This window comes from Barbatula barbatula, assembly GCF_947034865.1.
Source record: "Barbatula barbatula genome assembly, chromosome: 14".
Taxonomy (NCBI): domain Eukaryota; kingdom Metazoa; phylum Chordata; class Actinopteri; order Cypriniformes; family Nemacheilidae; genus Barbatula; species Barbatula barbatula.
In genome coordinates this window covers 22000811-22019853 of record NC_136777.1, presented here as the reverse complement: position 1 = coordinate 22019853, position 19043 = coordinate 22000811, and the positions used below count along the sequence as shown (strand labels likewise).

Sequence of the window (19043 nt, the reverse complement as noted above, 5' to 3'; positions counted from 1 at the left end):
AAATCAAGATGAAGTGAATTTATCAGCCACTTTACTCACATTTAATTTGTCCGTGTTAATTATCTATAGACAGTTACATTCAGAGGTGTCGTGTGCACTTCTTTTTTAATTGATCTTATTTTTGGGGGGAATCCACTGTGGTGGTCCCGGCTTTCTTTGTGCAATTGTTGTTTATTGTTAAGTTTAAGAATTGTGCTAGAAGTTTTGTTCTTTGGTACAAGAGGACACAGGTTCAAATCTTGATTTATTGCGTAATTTTTCCTTTTACATACTACATCATTCATTCATTCATTTCATTTTTTTTTCTTCACAATGGCAACAGACCTTGACAGCTGTTCGGCTCCTTTACGGGAAAAAGTTTGAACAGACTCTTAAAATAAGAAAATCCTATCAGATTAGACTAAAATGTGATTTTGGGCAACCAGAAGTAATCGTAATCATAAACTCCATTACTAAAGATGCATTTTATATATCATTTTTGTGCATAATGCTTCTGGTTAGATTTAATAGTGTATGAGATGGGTTTGCCATCTTAGAAAAGGATTTATTTTTATTGATTTATTTAAACAGCTGTTAATATTGTACGGTATGTAACAGTATCACTCAGAGGTCAGATTTAACATTCAACACATGTTATTGTTTCCTGTATACAAATGTTTTTTTGTTTCGGAATTCCCTATTTAAATAAATAAATTCCATCAAATAGATTAAGTTTTATCATTTAGGCAATATTTAAGTAGCTGACTAATTAAGCAAATAATAAATGATTGTTAAAAAGTTAAAAAGTGTTGTGCCTGTTGACATGGATGATAAACTTTCTTTTGTTCCTGAACCTTTACTTTTATAGATCTCAGTTTTACGTGTACTCCGAGAACATTTGCCTGTATGCTTCAGGCAAAAGCTGTTTTGCTTGTGATCGCCGATCATATGATCCGTTTATGCAGCACAAGTGCATTGAAGTAGAACTGGTAAATCATTAAACACTTGTTCAATGCAGCTCACACTGTGCTCACCCCAAAGAAAAGACTTTGAAAGCCCTTGGAGGGCAGGCACCATTACACCTAGATCACTCTTTTTCTAGTCATTACCTAAAACAACAGAACGAATACATTTTTATGCACACTACAGCGATTTAAAACGCATTACTGCTAGTCATCTGAGAGACAATTACGAAGGTCAAAACCATTAAACTGCCTTTTTGATGTGCGCGTGCGTCTTCAGTGACTGGCACGTCAAATATCCTTCTGATCTCAGCGTGGTATTTTTACAACGTGCTTTCACACTCCCCTAATCATAAACTTCATTTAAGTAACACCATATATACGACCCATATATACGAATGGAGTTTGATTTCCGCGTCAGTCACTTGAATTTTTAATGCGAACATGCATTGTTATTTGTCATGACAGATAATTAGGTTTATGCATGAATGACGTCTTTAATTTGCTTAATAAACTCGAAACTCGGATTGACGTTCTGTTGATTTAAATGCACGCGCAAAGAAGTTTGTCTTTCCTCTCATCCTCGGATCACAAGAAAAAACTGCGTTTACAAGAAAGACGAGGAAAGTTTCATACCCACAGAATTTTCTTGGTATTTTGATACAGACCCAGAGAGAAAACATATCAAAAAACATTTACTACATGTCTTTTGCAAGCACAAAAAGCTGAAACGGTGTCAAGAGAAAACAAAACAGAAAGCTTGTTTCTTCTCACAATTGCTTTAAGCTACGAAATCTCCTTGAATCCCCAGCCTCCCGTTACTGTCGAATTTCCACTCTTTCTCTGCTTGGCTCTTAAAGGGGAAGCGCAGGCCCTTGTGTTGGGCCTGATAGGTTGTAGGCTGATGCTTAGCAACAACATTCCTGTGCTTTAAGTAGCAGTAAGCCCCTGGCTGAACTCTTTGAAGTGGCTGTCAGGCCACATTTATTTCGTTTTAGCACTTTGTCTACTTGTCCAGATATATAAGAAGATAAAAAGCACCGGTGTTTACACTGATCTTTGACTCGCTCTCTCCTTCTGTCTGTCTCACTCCATCTCAGTATATCTCTTTCGCAGTGCTTGTAATTAGATTGCGGGCCTGATCAGGCGTTTTGAGGATGCGTCGGACACGCTCGGCCCCGCTCAACAAAATAATGCAGTTAACTTGCATCTTCGCCATCCAGTCACCTCTTTCTGCTCTCTGGGGTACGGATTTGTTTGGAGTTGATCACCACAAACGGCTGGGTTTTTCGTCATTTATTTGCGGGGGAGAAGAAAGGACATGCGAAGATAGGAGAGAGAATGAGTATGATGTATAATCCAGGAGACGAGTCATATTTCACTGTGACATTTCTAGCAAGCAGCTCTCCCTTTGAGCGCCGAGCCCCCGTCGGGCTGAGAGCGGCTGTGGCTTTCTCTGTTAATGCCATTATTAGAGACTTCTTCTCTTTCCCCAGCTTGTAAATTTCTGCTGCATTATCATAAAGTGTAGTGATTACTCAGTGTATAAAGACAATAATGATGTGAGCAGGCAGCATATGCCCAGGGCCTGGAGAACGAGAGCTCGGCGTGCTGTGATGAAGCGCTCACGCAAACCTGACACTGCAGCGCCCCCATCTGACCAGTGCAGGAAGTCAAGTGTGCCGACATGGTGCGTGAGAGTGTGTGGGTGAGAAAGAAAGAAAATGATATTGTGTTTGGAATATGTGTCTTGGCATTTAACTATGTTGAAATGTTTTGGAGAAGTCAGAAGTGTCTGCTTCATCACAAATCATAAGGTTATGATGCACCATTAGTTACGGCAGCTTCCGGCACTATGCAAAGACCTCCCAAAGTTACCGCACCATATGGTCCAGATTTCTCAGTCAGGGCCGGAGGATTTCGGCCTGATGGATATTCATTTGAGCCGAGGGATGAGTGAAGTTCCTCCTCCTCGTGGCAGCACGTCAGTGGCACAACTGCATCTGAAGATACTTTCATCTAGACTCTAGATTGCATGCAGTGTGCTGTCAGCCTCCTGGAGCAAAGCTTGTCTTCCTCTCGCTCTGTATCTGTGTCAACCGTCTGTCCCTCTGTTCAGAGCGTAAGACTCACCACTGATGTGGAACTATCAATGATCACTCCAGCCGGCCCAACAGCCTTTGATATTACCTCTGTCCAATACCTAGTGTGCTGCCTTGATTCCTACTGGCTGCATAGGCAGCTGCCTACTAATAATACAGCAACATGACCATCATAGGATCTTATTAGGGAATGACTTTGAAATTTCTCTACATAGGCGTCTACCCTGTGTGGGAAACACATAATGCTTCATATGCAGGAGACTTTACAAACAATTGATAAGCTGCTAAGCTAATGTAAGAAAATATCTTTATATCGTGATGAGCATCATGCAACAATACACATCAGTCACACATATTGGATGTATTTTATTTTACCCAGTATTTTATTATTATTGTAATATTGTTATCATTATTAGTAGTAGTAGTAGTAATACTTTAGTATATATTAATCATATTTATTTTTTATTTTTTTATATCATAATAATAAAAACATTATTATTATTATTATTATTGGAAAACATTACATTTATTACATCAGTGTATTTATTATTGTAGTTAATAATAATACGTAGATATTAATAATATGTATCTATTTTATTTATTTATTTTCTTTAATTTTTTTGAGCATGTTGCGGTGCCTTCTGGGGTTGCCCTCTCTGATACACAAGACCAACATAAGGCATTTTATAAGCTAGGATAGATGCCTTACAAACATATGATTCCTTCCATGTTGCCTACCTAGGCATCTCACCAGATTATTTTTAAAGCTTTAGTGTTTATTTCAATCTCTTCTTTTATTACACATTCTTCAATGTGCATAAATATCTCTCAAAATCAGGATCCTCTTTAACATTATTGTCACTTGCTGTAGCAGGCATCTAAGCACACGACCAGCCGTTTATTTGATGGATAGTGATGCATATCTTTTAGCAGCAAATGAAAAACAAAGTGCTCTGTTAAAGTAGAGCTCTTAACTGCCCATGCATGCTCAAAGGTTCCAGATTGAATGATTTCAAAGGGTGACCCCTTGGCTTGTGATTATGTTTGTGTAAAACCTTAAGGATGCCGATCAAAGCAAGGCCCTTGTCCGCCTACCCTTTTTCCAGATAACAGCTGGCATTCAAACAGAGTTTTCCTTTAACTTTTTTCGCAGGGATGCCTATTATGAGCCAGGTCTCCTTTCTCATCTCGAGGACGGCTCATTGAATAAAGAGAAAGAGAGGAGTGGCGGGGAGGGGCGGAAGTGGGAGGGAGGTCCCTGATTAATCTTCTTCAAGTGGGGGGGGGGTGTTTGATCAGCGGACTCGGCCCGGGAGGGGTGGGATGGTTCGGTGAGAGGGGGTATCTCTGATGTTGACAGCGGGCGACTTTTGCGCACGGCATGTGATTGACGTGCCCGGCCGCTGGGCCGCAGGGGGGGTGTTTTGTGTCCGGTGGGGCATAGCCTGGCCCCTGTCTGTGGGTGGTGGTGTTAATAATGTGGCAACTGGGAAGATTAATTGTAGACAAGCAGCAGGATTACGAGCGGCTTTGTGGCCGGTTTGGTGGGTGAGGCCTCTGATCTGTCAGGTCCAGAGGAAATTAGTCAGGGCGGACTGAAGCTGAAAACGCTGCCGTAGGACATTAAAGCCAAATGGTCAGAGGAGATTGAAATGATAACAGGGAAAGTGCTGACATGATCAGAATGCACTTACAGTGCTGGATTGAATGCCATTCATTGTAAGTAGGTTGGAAATTAGAACAGGAATTACAAAGGGAAAAATGGTTATTTAACAATATTTTCTCTTCTATGATCTGAAATGATTACAGCTGTTGTTTTTTCAATCATTTAGTTTATTATATTGTGTATGAGATATATATTTTGGTATGGGTGTTAACCATGGGTAAGAGGGTTTCAGGGGACCTAAGATCATCCCGTTCCCTTAGTACACACCGCATCTGTGTCTTATTGCTTTATTTAACAATTAATTGCAGAACTTGTAATCTACTTTTGTTCATAAAGTGTGTTTTATAATCTTATTCCTTATTCTTAAGCCTGGTGTTTACAACAAATAAGAAAAACAAATACACACAAGGCCACATTTCCGTGTCACACAATGATTAAATGCTCCGTGAATCGCTGCCTGTAGCTGAGCAGTGTATTTTTACAAAGGCATCAGATATCAACACATTATGATGTACAGTGTTCTTGGTCCTTGAAAGAAGACAAAAGAGGCAGAAAAAACATCTGTGACCTACAAGAAGCGCACAGAGGATCTGTATTCTCTCCAGCTCCTCTTCTGTTCTGCCTGTCTGTGCAGTGGCCTTTATGTGAATATATTTGTATTTTCTAAGGTCGGCCAGTGAGAGATGAGTTGACTTAAACTCGGGTCTGGCCTTTGGAGAGCGGTAATTTCATGGCACCTGTTGGATTGTCAACACAGAACGGCGTGTGTGGGGCGAGAGGGAGCGCGTTAGTGAATGAGTGGCAGTCTGGCCCGGGCTCGACCCGCAGGGCTCTTCATGGCTGAGTGGCGGCTGGGGGTCTTCCTCTGGTGGCCCCCTCTCTTAAACAGGCAGGGGACAAGTAATCAAAGCCGGGGCCCTTCCTCACCTTTCCCCTCCCCTCCACCGCGAAGTAATGAAACTTGCCCCATGATAAAATAGGTGTGGTGCTCCTAACATTTCCTCTCCTCGGCGCTGCTTAAATTTATGGCATTTGGACAATCAGTCATGGCAGTGAAATTTCACATTCTCTCTCGCTCAGCCCTCGCGTCTTTCCCTTTCGTGTCATCAATCTGGGAAAAAATGTCTGGATTGGTGGTGACAAATGAGCTCTTTTCATTTAACTCAATTAGGATCATTGCGCAGAAAATCAATAACCAACATTTCTCCTGTCCGTGCCGGATAATGAATCATAGTGGAGAGGAGACGCCGTAAATGTTCGCAGGTGTGTAAACCGAGAGCTGTGAATTGATGTTTGTACAAACTCTCTTTCTTCCAGGACGCCAGGGATGATCTGAAGTCTGAATCCGCCAGCGTGCCGTACACTCCTTTACCTCGTGGATCCAAAGATGCCAGAAACCACAAAGGTGGGCGTAATTTACATTGAAAGACACTGAGAAAAATCGAGGAAAAGGAAAAGACATTTGGTTTCTCTGCAGTGTCACAAATCTTCCATGTGTGTCTTAACTTTGAACAAAACTTCTTGTTCACACTTTAGGTGACTCATTTATGCAAGTATAGAACACTCTGTTTTCTCTACGATTACATTAATGAGACACCTAATATTATCACATATAGATAAACGCATTTGCATTCACTTGCACGACATCGTATGCAGACTGACATGATACACAGGGCCGAGATTCGCACTCTTAACGTGACCCACTCAAGGAATTCGTCCAAACCCTGCGATCTAAACAAACATGCCCTCAGAAGCTCTGCAGAACGCATTGTTTTGATGTGCCGGGGAGAAGTGGCTTTTATGCAGCACACATTTATCAAGATCTTTTGTCTGTGCAAGGAAAGCGCTGTTTTTGTCACGGCCACGGCTGTGTGGTACTTCCATGCGAGGTCAGCTGTGTGCCTCTCTCAGCCCCCCACCAAGGACAGATCTATTTCACAAAGGCTGACCCGCAGCTCTCAAGTGATGTAGAGGAAAGCCCAGTGCTTTGTCAAAATCATGCTGCCTGAGAATAGTCCATTAAAAGGTGAACGGGGCTGACGTATGAAATATTTTTTCTCCCGCTTAGATTTCGGCGAGCTGACACGCTCCATTTGTTATTTTTACGATACTGTACTGCAGCGTTAGATAACACAAGCCCTCATCTTCGTCCTTCGCCTCTTTTTATTCCACTGCCTTTATCGCGCCTTTTTTATTTATCTTGACTTATTGCCTATTCTATTTGCTTAATGCATCAGGTCCGAGACTGTAACTCTTTACTAAAACTCACCTTTGGCTGCGCTGTGAAATGCTTTAATAGAATAGCCATGACACTAAAAGATGCAGTTCACCTCCAAGACACTGTCAGAGGATGTCGAGCCATGTGTTTGGATTGGCCGTAATTCATGGAGCTTCTGTTGAAACGTAATGGGGTTTAATTTCATGCTTATATATTGTTTTGCTTTTAGGATTTTTATTATTTTTCGTTCAGCCTTTTATCACGCTATAGCAGAAGGAATGTTAAAGAATTGGTTGTTGCCACAATATTAACTGAAGGCCATAAGGTTTGGTTAATACTGCAACATAACATCTGACAAAAGAAAAGAGATCATCTGACTGACATGTCAATGACAAACCACAGTTTTATTATTTTTGGTTGTGAATAATGGATATGGTTATCTGATTATGATGGATTGTACCAATATTAGACGGACAAATTAATTGTAAAAATATCCACGAGTGATATACACTACCATTTAAGAGTTTTTGAATTAATAATATGTTTTCCATATTTTGTTTTTATTTTTATTAAATTAATTTTATGAGTTATTAACTCATCTTAGCTATAAAATACAACAATTTTGTTGTGACTAAACACAACTAAACTTATTTTAAACTGTTGTATTCTAACATCTGTAGTGTAGCCCTTTGCCTAAAATGTGAAAAATGTAACTTTTTCTTTTTAATCATTCAGCTTCTTAAGGTCTTACCCTGGAAAGCTTTTTAAAGATTATTCAAGGAATTTATATCTATTATGCGCTCCTATTTGCTGCTTTTTATTCATCATTTGCTCTTAATTCATTTTTTTTGTTTGTTTATTTAACAACGTAATGCAAATTCGTTTACAAAAACCTTTATATTTTTACACTCGCAACCAGTGAAATGATATCCCATCTGAATGAAAAAATATTTTCTTCATCAATCTCAGATTCTGTTTAGAATGATTCAATAAACTCTTTCAAAATACACTAAAGTGATAAAAAAACAGAAGTTTTGAATGACTGAAATTAGGACACACTCCCACAGGTAAGACCCCACGGTGCCGTCATGTCTGCTGAATGTTACTCGCTGCTTTGCAGTGGCCGGCAGAATTAGTGGCGTATATGACAGCAGGCTGTCTCAAACAGAGACCCTTTCCTCAATGTTTTTACAATTGATGTCACCTGTGCCAGACCCCAACAGCCAAGGTGCCATAGGTAATTACAGTAGACAGAAGGTCCGTGGAGGGAAGAGGGCCTTTATGCATAGCACAGGAGACTGGGGGAGGTCTTGGCTTTAGGACATGAGACCCTTGTCTGCCTTTTTGGGGGGAATTAGGAAGTGGACACACAGCGAGCAGACAGGAGAGGCTTGGAGGAAGAAATGGAGGAAAGGGGAGGCTGTGTGGCAGGGCCAGCGTGACATGGAGAACCGTGAGAGTCTGAAGACGTGTGGGGGGTTGTCGCGTGGCCGCAGGAAGTAGCACTGCTGTCAGCTCCCACCAGCTTTAAACTGGCCTGTCGCCTTAACCAATCCCAAAGTTTCTCTCAAGAGCCGAATGTCCTCTTAAATATGGAGCTCCACATCTACACCAAAAAAACAATGGCGGTCACCCGCCGAACGTCCGTCTCTCCACAGGCGCAAATAAATTTGAAATCAAGTGGAGCCGCCTCGCTCGCAATTCTGGAGACTGTAGGTATATTAATAACAATCATAACAGCAGGTCACACGACTGCCCTAGAAAACACTCTCAATAATTGAAATGGAAAATATACAAATCCCTGCATAGGTCTTGAGACGTTTTTAAGGCACTGACCACCGCTTTTGAATTCCTATCATTCATCTTCGGCGTGGCGAGCTAACCAGAGGCCGTCGAGGGTGAAACAAAACTCCTCCATCAACCACGGCGCCTATAAACGCTCCTATTCTGCGCCCTGCTCCAGCTGAGTTGACTGTATTTTAAATGGCACACAACAAAACCCTCGAGGCGGGCGGCCTTCAAAAAAGAATGTTAACTGAAGACCCCATGGGGACCGTGGACTTTTTTCCCCCTACAGTTTGATGTCATTACAACGTTGCTGATTTGCAACCTCGAAACAGACGCGTATGAAATATAAACGACTTTACAGTTGTAGCACAACAAATAAACAAACATCTGTAACCGTTCAGAGGGCGCCATTATAACAGTACATTTCTTGCCCAAAATGTGAAAATGATGACAAATGTGCTGTCAGCGAGGCTGGGAGAGGCCAGATGATGGAGCAGTGGGTGCTAAGCACTGACTTTTAAAGCTCAGCGGGGCCGAGGGAAATTTACACCTGCTGCTTGTCTGCCTACCCTCCATTAACTTACATCTGTATAGCGTGCATCACTCATTTACCAAAGTCTGGATCTGCACCCACATTGTTTGGCTAAAATGCCATGTTTAACATCCAGCTTTAGACAGAGATATTCATTCCAGCGATCCTGTGTAATTGAGATAAATTTGATTGGTGATGTGCTGGTGCTCGTCTCGTTTTACAGCCCAATGGATATGCAATAGCCCCAAGCTTTGCCTTTGGCAGGGCTGCCTCTTAATTCTAGTTGCCTCTCAAGCAGTGGTTCCTCTGTGCCGTTTGTAAGCGCACGTTTTCGTGTGTTCATAGTACATTTCAATCCTACAAGCAAAACTTCATGATAAGCTCATTGGCCTGTCATGCACTCGTCTGTGATGTGTTTTCCAGACGGGTTGTGTCCGTCTTTTAACACACCTTTAACTTGTGGTTTTGTTCACGTGCTTGTACGTGCTCAATGATGTTCTGCAGTCTTTTTATGATGATTTTACCAGTGAGGCTTTTCCCTTGATGAGTGTTATTCTCAAAGCAGCTCCAAACTTTGGCCTTGTCAAGCATTTTGCTGACATTATGATGAGGTTTTGGGAATCCTGACTGGTTTTGACAGACGGATTTGATTTTATTTTTATTCTAGCTTTTTATTGTGGCTTTCTAGTTTTAAATGGTTTCTCTTAGAGAACCACATTAGAGAAAATGCATTATACTGTATGCATCATTGAAAAATACAGGGTTTGGACAAAATAATCCGAGCACTTGAGGATATACGTTATATCTTTTTATTAAGATGATTGTTGAAGATTGTTGGATGTTTGCTAATAATACAGTTTCAAAATGTCTCACAATACCGTAGATTCATACTGTAGTAAAGATTCATATGGTCTCCAGGGGACTGTTGTGACATTTGTCATATCAGAATATCTTCCAGTTGCTAAAGAGAAGTTGGACCTGTAAAACTGTATCTCTCTTATAATTGTGGAAACTTAAGAAACACCAAACAATCGGGCAGTTAAGGTTACAGATGCTAAATGTGCCCACATAATTTGCCTCCTTTGAAAATCTGACAAGTATCTGACAAGTCACCCATTTTACCAATTTCTTGGTTGTCATGCAACCTACACAATATAAAGTAAAGAAAATAACTGGAGCATTTGTATTTTTAATCTACACAAATAATATGAACCCCTTCAACAGTGGATGTCCAACCCCCTAGGTACAATTGTCTCTCCAAAACATGATGAAGTAGTATGTTTTTGACAAGACGATTTTTTTGTAGTATTGTTTAAATGCCTGGAAAGCATTTTTTGCTACCGAATGCTTATTGCCTTAATAAAACGCTTATTATAAATTAGTTAACCATATGGATATGTTTTTTGTTGTAATGAATGTATAACCCATTGTCCGTTCCTGTAGAGGAGGCTTTGTTTATTCCGTTACACAGCCCCAATTCCTAACATATGTTTTGAGTTGAGAGATTTGGATGAAGAGAGCTGTCTTGCAGATATTTGCCATGTGACAATGTTATGATCCAAAGGGTTTTCCAGTTTGTGCACTGATGAGGTGTTTAGGATCTCTGTGTAATGAGTTTGGTGTGTTTTTGTGGCCATTTAAAGCCCTTGTATAAAACACACCTATATTTTCAACTACGGCTAAGTAATGAGCTCTCATAAAAATGAATGGCCATCACGCAAGTTTATATTGACTTTCAGATTTACACCTTGGCTGTCTTCAGATCGGTTGCCAAAAGCATAATGGATGGAAAGTTGTGTGTTTAAAACACGCACACACACATAAAATGCCAGCGTGATATTGATTTGTATTAGTCATTTGATGTAACGCCCATGCATCTGCTTTGGATATCACTGGCTTTCTGCAGTCTTGATTAATTACCTGTAATAGCTTTCAATCTGTGGACCATTGCCTTCAGTTGAAGACTCTTGCAGGCCAGCCGGCTTGTGTAGGAGCTGCCAGGGGCTGCTTTTGGGCCTCTTTTTGTGAGGACACCTTTTGTTCCCTTTGTCGGAGAGAGATGATATGATATGATTTTCCTCAAGAGGTCAGGGTGGGCCTCCCAGGACTGCTTTGGCACAGGAGCATGAATATCCATTAGTCTACAGATGGAGATTAATGGAAGAGGACACAGGAAGAGCCAGATCATTCCAGCCATTCTTCACCGTCCGTCAGAAGAAGAGAGAAAAGAAACAGAGAGATGAGATCGGATTCTTCCATAAGTCCTGTTTATCACTGAACCTGGAAGAGAGAATCTCTCTCTCTCTCTCTCTCTCTCTCTCTCTCTCTCTCTCTCTCTCTTTCTTTCTCATAAGATTCAAACAGAGCATGCTTAACTTCCCTGACAGCTTCGACTGCTGAACTCTACTTGGCATCTCTGATGGTTTTCAGATGGTTCCGCTGTCCTCAGTGTCATCTCCATATGAGGTGGCACTGCATTCGTTGAATAATTCTGTTTGTTTTTCAGTTGACAACACTATAGTTTTCTCCTTTTTTCTTCCACCTCTCTTATGCTGCTGTTTGATGTAGTTGAATGTGGCTTTGAAGGCACAACAGAGTTGGCAGTGAACGTGGAAAAGGTTTCATGCTGAAGCTGTTGAAATGGCATTGTGATTATTTTGATACTATTTAGCAAATTTGTATTTGGTGCAGTCATTGGAATATAACGTTAACGCATTCATATCAAATTATAGCTGTTCTCTTTGGGACCACTTTGGAAAATGTAAACAACGCTGATCCTAGAGGTACTTCCTTCCTTTTTTAACAGTGCACATACGTTTGAAAAAATACAACCAACAGACCATTTATAACCAATCAAAATGTTAAATCAATATCTTTAAAATAATTCACAAAAATTTTATGGGACTGGTGTGAAGTGGTCTATACCGGGAAAATATTCTCAATAAAATAATCTCCTGTGTCTTTCTACTGGAAATGACAGCCATGTCCTTTGCAGCTCAAATCTTCAACCATCAGCCCACCGCCAGCTGTGTATTTACTGCTAACACTGAAGAAAGCCTCTATGTCACCACTTTAAATCTAGACATGATAAAATTACAGAAACTGTGATTAAACGGCCCTTCCCAGATCATCCATTAATACACTCACAAAAGAAATAAATGTGTAAGTTAAGTGATACCTCAAGACTGAAAACGTGTCTGTTTGATCGACAAGGACATGAATTCATGCCCAGCCCATTTGCAATAACATGCTCGCTCTTTGGTCTGATTCCCAGTCATGCTGGAACGTCTCAGGAGACTGACAGGCGATATATCACACAAATGGATCCCCCATGCTTGCTTTCTAATCAGCTTTAAAAGTGATTGCTAATGCAGTCTAAGCATTATTCATATCGGTGCGTGATTTGTGACTCAGGTCCGAGACATCGGAGATACAGGATAGTATGTCCTGTGTGCCTTCAGCCCTGCCAACAGTTCAGAGCAGAGTTCGTGCGGCTTTCATAGTCTTGAACCCAACGACTTTATCATTGTAATTTATGAGACCATATGGTTTGAATATTTTTAAGGCAGATCGATACGGGGTCCTCAAATGTCCCCGTTCTTGCTCAGGTGGATATGGATGCGTTCATGTCAGGGGTTCCTCAGTCCTCTCAGATGTTGAGACACTGGAGTCCTGGCAGATGTTGAGCAACTCGTCTTTTTGATGGCGAAAGTGATCTGGGCGCATTGAACTCTGATTTCGTTATAATGATCATGTGACGGGCCAGTGGAAAAACTAATGAAGACAAATGCTGCTTGGAGGAAGGGAAAAGCACACAGAAGAGTTATAATTCAAAACGGAGGAAGATACATGCTGGAAGTATGGGTTATTCATGCTTAAGCGAGGCCCGGTTCGGCAGCATTTGCTTTTGTTGGTGTGATGTGATTTTTTTTTGTAATGTTGCAGTTAAATATTTTTGGATTATAATATAAAAGTTTTTTGACATCAACACAATAGATTTAACAGAAAACTGATTCAGTTTTCACTTTTGGCTTCACTTTGTTTTCCTTTAACATCATAATTTTGTCTATAGACCACTTCAAAAGACGTCAACAACCTGGTCCACAATTTCCTGTTTAGCTTTCTAAATAAATCTAAATGTAAACCGAATATCTTTAAGGTTGCAATGTGGGGATTTTAGTGGTGAGGTTGTGAATTGCAACCAACGGCTCACTCCACCCGTCACCCCTCCCTTTTCTACAGCGGCTCTCTCAGGACAAATGTCGTCACGTTTTCGCTTCTTTGCCGAAGGACATAACACATTTAGGACACGCGCTCTGTTGAGCAGTTTGTCCGTTTATGGCTACTGTAGAAACAACTTAGTGAATTCCATGCAAGGGAAATTGAAATAGCTTATTCGAAGGTTATAAAAACAAACAGCTTCACGTAAGGTCTTTATACATCTCTGAACACATAGTAATGATTATTATATGGCATTTATCTCAATAGATCCTCCAAAATATTACACATAGCATCTTTAAATAGAATTCATTTTTGTTATTAGTGATGGGAAAATAGCTTGGTTTGATTATATACACAATTTGATACGATGACTGTCTCACAATAACCTGTGACCTCTGTTCTCCCCTTCAATCCACACATGTTGTCGAGACAAAATCGCTCTGATGGAAGGGACAAAACTCATCTGTCAGTTACAGCAAGCTTCATTGGACTGTTGTCAAAACCGTGTTCTCACTCACTGGCGAATTTACTGATTTGTTGTCAAGTGGCTCCACCTCAGCGCCAGACACCCTAACCTGCTGTGATGTCTGATCACGGCATGGCTCGAGTTAATGACCTAACACATCATTTATTCCATCTGAACGCTGGGAAACAGACAGTTAGTGTTCACCGCCATCCAGGCTGAATGAGGCGCGAATCTGCTCCGTCACAGATTCCAAACGCAAACTGATGCGAGCTTGACATTTACCGCGATTGAATGCTCGTTCAAAAGAGGAGCAGGACTTGTGACCAAATTTTAACTTAACGTCATGATGTATTAAAGTCAGAGGAGGTCAGGTAGTGTCGTTCACCGCTTCAACAAATTTAACATTTAAGCTGGAATAATCGTAGGGTCAGTCAAAAGAGGTCCCGAAAACAAGCGGATAACTAGGTCAAACAAGGCTTCCCATCGCATGCAACTTTTTAACCTGTCAAAAAGATTTGCCATCCAAGCCGAACTAAAGAGAGCCGGTTTTCCCGTCATATTAATGTAAGTGGACACATTGTTTTACTGCCATAATTTGATTGGGTGATCATTTCTGACATGTTGTGTGGCTGTTAGACTGTCGACTTGACTGAGTCATACGGGTCAGACGCTGAAATGAATTCCAGATTGCCGTTATTTCAATGAGATCTTTCCTCATTTCTCTGGGAAATCGTGTCGGTTCAGCCGTACTGCTGATTTAGCCACTCAACTTCAAGTCACCTAGCCAATGTAAGATGTCAGTGTCAAATTTTGCTGCTGTCACATTCTGTTTGATGAATTCTCTGATCTCATTTAGTAGACAGTTTTAGCGAGCAAATATGATAAACGCGAAAGACCCGCCAGCTTTAGATTTCATTCAAAGGAAAGTATGAACATAATGTTTTTGAAATCTTGAAGCTCATTGTAGCGTCTGCTAATGCACCACATTTATATGTGTTTGACCAGCATACAGATGTGGATTTTAAAGAAGCCTTGCAGAATTTTCTTTTTTCATTTAAACTCAGATTTTGTATCTTTAAAGCAAGAAAATGTATTTTTCCGCATAAGTGTTTCTGAATGCTCAGATCTTTGCAAATACTCGTAAAATACATCTCTGCACTTGACACCATTAAGCTTCTGTTAACCAGCCTCCCCTGAGAGCAGCTTGGAATTGTACCACCTCCAGCAAACTACTTTAGCATTCAGCATAGCCGGAGAAACAATAGACTTCCAGCTCTCCGAGAGAACCAAAGACAAAAAAGGCATGAAATAAAACACATTGGAGTGAACACACATGTCCCGAAGTGCAATTTCTCCCGCAGCACGGAAGCAAAGGCGTGTTCATATGCAGTGACCCGGCTGCCCTCTTCATGTTGTGACTCAGGGCAATGCTTTGTTTTTATGCCTTCAAGTAGCCATAGCTTTCCACAAAAAAACAACTTGGGAGCGTTAACTCTCAGGATAAGAGATCTGGTATTGTAAAAGTACCAATCTGAGGATTCGTTTCGGCTGGAGGGTGGTCAGAGGACATTTGGAAATATTACTTTGGTTTTTATGTAGCGGCCTGTTTATCTGAATAAAGTGTTTTATATTGTGATGATGACCAATATGGAGGGTCGGCTGATAACCTTGGGGACGGGACGGGGGTGTGGAGCCATCGGCTTGGCTTCCAGAATCACTAACTAACAGTGACATTTGGGCAGTGCTAGTGTTCAAGCCACTGCACAAATCAGAAGTGATATTTGCTGAACTTTAAGCTTTATTCAAAATAGTGATTTTTTTCATTTTTGTTTTGAAATCACGCAGCTTATCATCATTCTCCACATCCCATCATGCATTGAATAATCCTTTACTTATCTAACAGGATGCCTTCACGATATGTATAAACGAATGAGACAGATTAGCACGCCGGACGTGAAATCGATGATTTTTGATTTCATTAATGATCATGCCCTTAAAAGGACATCCTGTTTTTCTTCTACACAAACTAAACCCCGCCCCGTCCGTCCGTCTATTCCTCTGGCCAGACGTACTCATGCAGCCAAGCACATAATACGCTTTGAGCCCTGTAACATGTACGATTATAATTAGCTTTGTCAGGTCTTAGCCCCTGCAACCCCCATGCAGATAATATGATAATATGTCTTCATAACCGAGTGACCTTACATGCTCAATATTTCTCCCCTTATGAAGATTACATGTCAATAAAGTAATTGAGTCTCGGGCTGTGTGGCAAGTGAAGATTTAGGTTATTGGACTTTTCGTGGGCAGTGATGTATGACCGTTATTATTTCACCTGTCAGGGGATGTGCGCCGAGCAGCCGATGGTCCGAGGATGTCAGAGAGTGGCTTGCTTGTGAGAAGGGGGAGATGTTCTCCGTGCTATGTTGTTAATCACCCCTCATCTTCTCCACTTCATTCGTCCTGCATCTGCGATCTGCATGTGTCTAATTGATTTAACAGAAGAGTCTTACTTTAGAAAGGGTCTCATAACCGTCCTGCCTTCGTATATACAAACCTCACGAGATCATCCATTATCATTCCCTAGGATATTATTTTTCTCAGTTTTTTCTCAAGTGTCTCTTTGTCTCTATGTCCCTGTCAAGCGGGAGCGCTTTTGTAATTGCAATTCAAAGACTCGCTTGGATTTAGTCTCCGCTGTCAGTTTAGTGGTATTACAGTCATCATAATCCTTATGATTACATTCATAGGTTTCATTACGAAATTTTCAATTTTTGCTTTCAAAGCAGACTTTAGCTGTTTTGCAGTAGTGTGGGGGCATTGTAATGTAGCATGAATGTCTTCATAATAACACAGAGAAACCATTTTATTTTAACCAGCGTTGGAATGAACTTTTATGAATAAAAAATTAAAAGGCAATATTTGTCATTAATGAAACTTATTTTTGATTTCTGAACTGATTTATTGTTTCTCAGATATATAAAACACTCAGTGTCATCTATTTATTTCAATCACTCAAACTTTGTAATTGTCAATAAAAGGTCAAGTTTTATGGCTGTTATCTAAAATTGTATTTAATAGCAAATATAAAACTAGTTGAAAATGTAGAAATATCATGACACGATAAATACGAGAACTCATTGTATGGTGTATATTTAACTATAAAATAAATGCTCAGCAAAATAAAGAGGATGTGCAACCCGTGATTTGTCTGATGTCGGACACATTTAGAATTTTTTAATGTTTAATTATGTTCAATAATTTATATAGAGTATGATGTATATTGATCATTGATCAAAAACTGGGGTTGTCATTATTACATCAAACTGGCATGTTTGTATTTCAAGCACATGCATATTTCTGCATATTTCGTAACTATTTTACAGGGGAATTCATTCTTATGAATCACACAAACATGTACGATTATTAAAAAACCAATACTGAAGCCCCTCCCCTAAGCCTAACCATCACTGACGCGGAAGCAAATCGTACTAAAACGAACAAATTATATGCTACCAATTCATACAAATTAGCCATCTCAGGCACAAAATTGTGTTGAATATTTTGGTGAGAAAAACACAGACAACAAATCGAAGTTAAAGCTTCCAGGCTAAAGGTTCTCTGGCTGTTAGATAATCCAGTCGGGTGGGCGGCACACAGTGTTAAAGGATATTTTACCGCGTCCCCTTGCATTAAGGTACGAGATTGATCCTCTCCAGTCAGATGAAGCTCCGGTCTGACTGATGCCCCTCACCGTCGTAGTGACACCTGCCCCTCTAACACGGGTGAGAGGGGTACACCCGGCAGCCACCCAGAACCAGGGCCAGCGGAGGCCCAGTTCAGCCCTTGTTCTTTTCCTCTCATGCCCTCTCTCCCCGGCCGCTGTCAGAATGTCACGACAAATCACTGTACAGCAGCAGGGCTCCGCAGCCCCAGGTACCAGACCAACAGGCTTCAGACGCCGTTCTGAAATGAATATAATAATGGGCTTCGAAAAATAGCACAGGGCACTCAGCAAATACAGAAACGAGTGACGTGCGTGTGTGTCTGCAGGGGGATGTGGTGAACAGACACATGTCCTACGGTGAGGCAGGTGCAGCTTGTCTCTTCTGTAGCTGAGGTGGCAACAGGGCCTGTCAGATCGCTATTGATATGTGTCACTCCGTGGCGTGTCGAACGCTATAATAAAGACAGCAAGAAGGCCATGTGTCTGTGTGGTAATTGACGGTTGGCTTCAGGAAAGATCAGGATGTTTGTTGACCTAGCTCAGCGGCTGATGGGCAAGCATGTGTAGTGTATTGCTTTCATCCAAAGTGCTTGCTGTGGGTTTGGAGAGTTAGTATCAGCATCCAGTGTTACAATTTGATAGTTGCATCACATTTATTAAATCAGATAACATCAAGTAGAATTGATCTCATTTTTAATACTAACAAATGCCATTTAAACACTGGTTTTAACAAACTATTAAAGATGCAACAAATTTGCATTATTGTATGTATCTGTCCTCTGTATCCGTATGCAATGTATCTGTCCTATAAGAAAGAGATTTTCCCATAAATATATCCTAGGGAACACTCATATAGTCTGTGACAGTAAGACGAAATGCAGAAATGTATGAAACCCTTTGAAAGTCATAAAAATCATAAATGTTTTATTACTTTTGTTTTGGCAAGTTTTGATTCTGCTCTTCTCTGTCAGTGAAATGAACGCTGTGATTTTTTGACATGACCAGTCATTTCCGTGGTTTGGTGGCCGTATTCTGTTTGACATTAAATCCAAATGACATTCAGCGAGGGGCCGTCCTGCTTACTGATGCATGAGCTCTATCACATCCGTCATCATTATATTTAGCATCAACACAAACAGCACATGACCCGTCTTTCAAACTGGCGGTAGAAGTTGGTTATGTACCTAATCCTTGATCCTCAAGTCAAAGGTTTTGTTCCTGTCTTTTGACATCATGAAAATGACTTTTTAAATTATGTCCAAATATGTCATATTGACCCTTGAGTCACGCTAAAATGTCTGAATGTCATTGCTTTAAACATCTGTCACATTTAAACAAGTAACACTAGATGTATTTAACCAATTGGTTTCAAAATCATTTTG

General features: G+C 40.7%; 1 protein-coding gene across 2 annotated transcripts in view; it reads left to right on the top strand.

Annotated features, from left to right (window-relative positions):
• The window catches only part of lrmda (leucine rich melanocyte differentiation associated), a 236529-nt gene that overhangs the window by 202270 nt on the left and 15216 nt on the right, over positions 1 to 19043 (top strand). For both annotated transcript variants that reach the window (XR_013787580.1, XM_079473232.1), the window contains exon 6: positions 6027 to 6114. Coding sequence is in view for 1 of the 2 variants with exons in the window: in XM_079473232.1 (XP_079329358.1) it covers positions 6027 to 6114 (88 nt within the window). In the remaining variant the exon portion in view is untranslated. The remainder of the gene's footprint in view (positions 1 to 6026; positions 6115 to 19043) is intronic.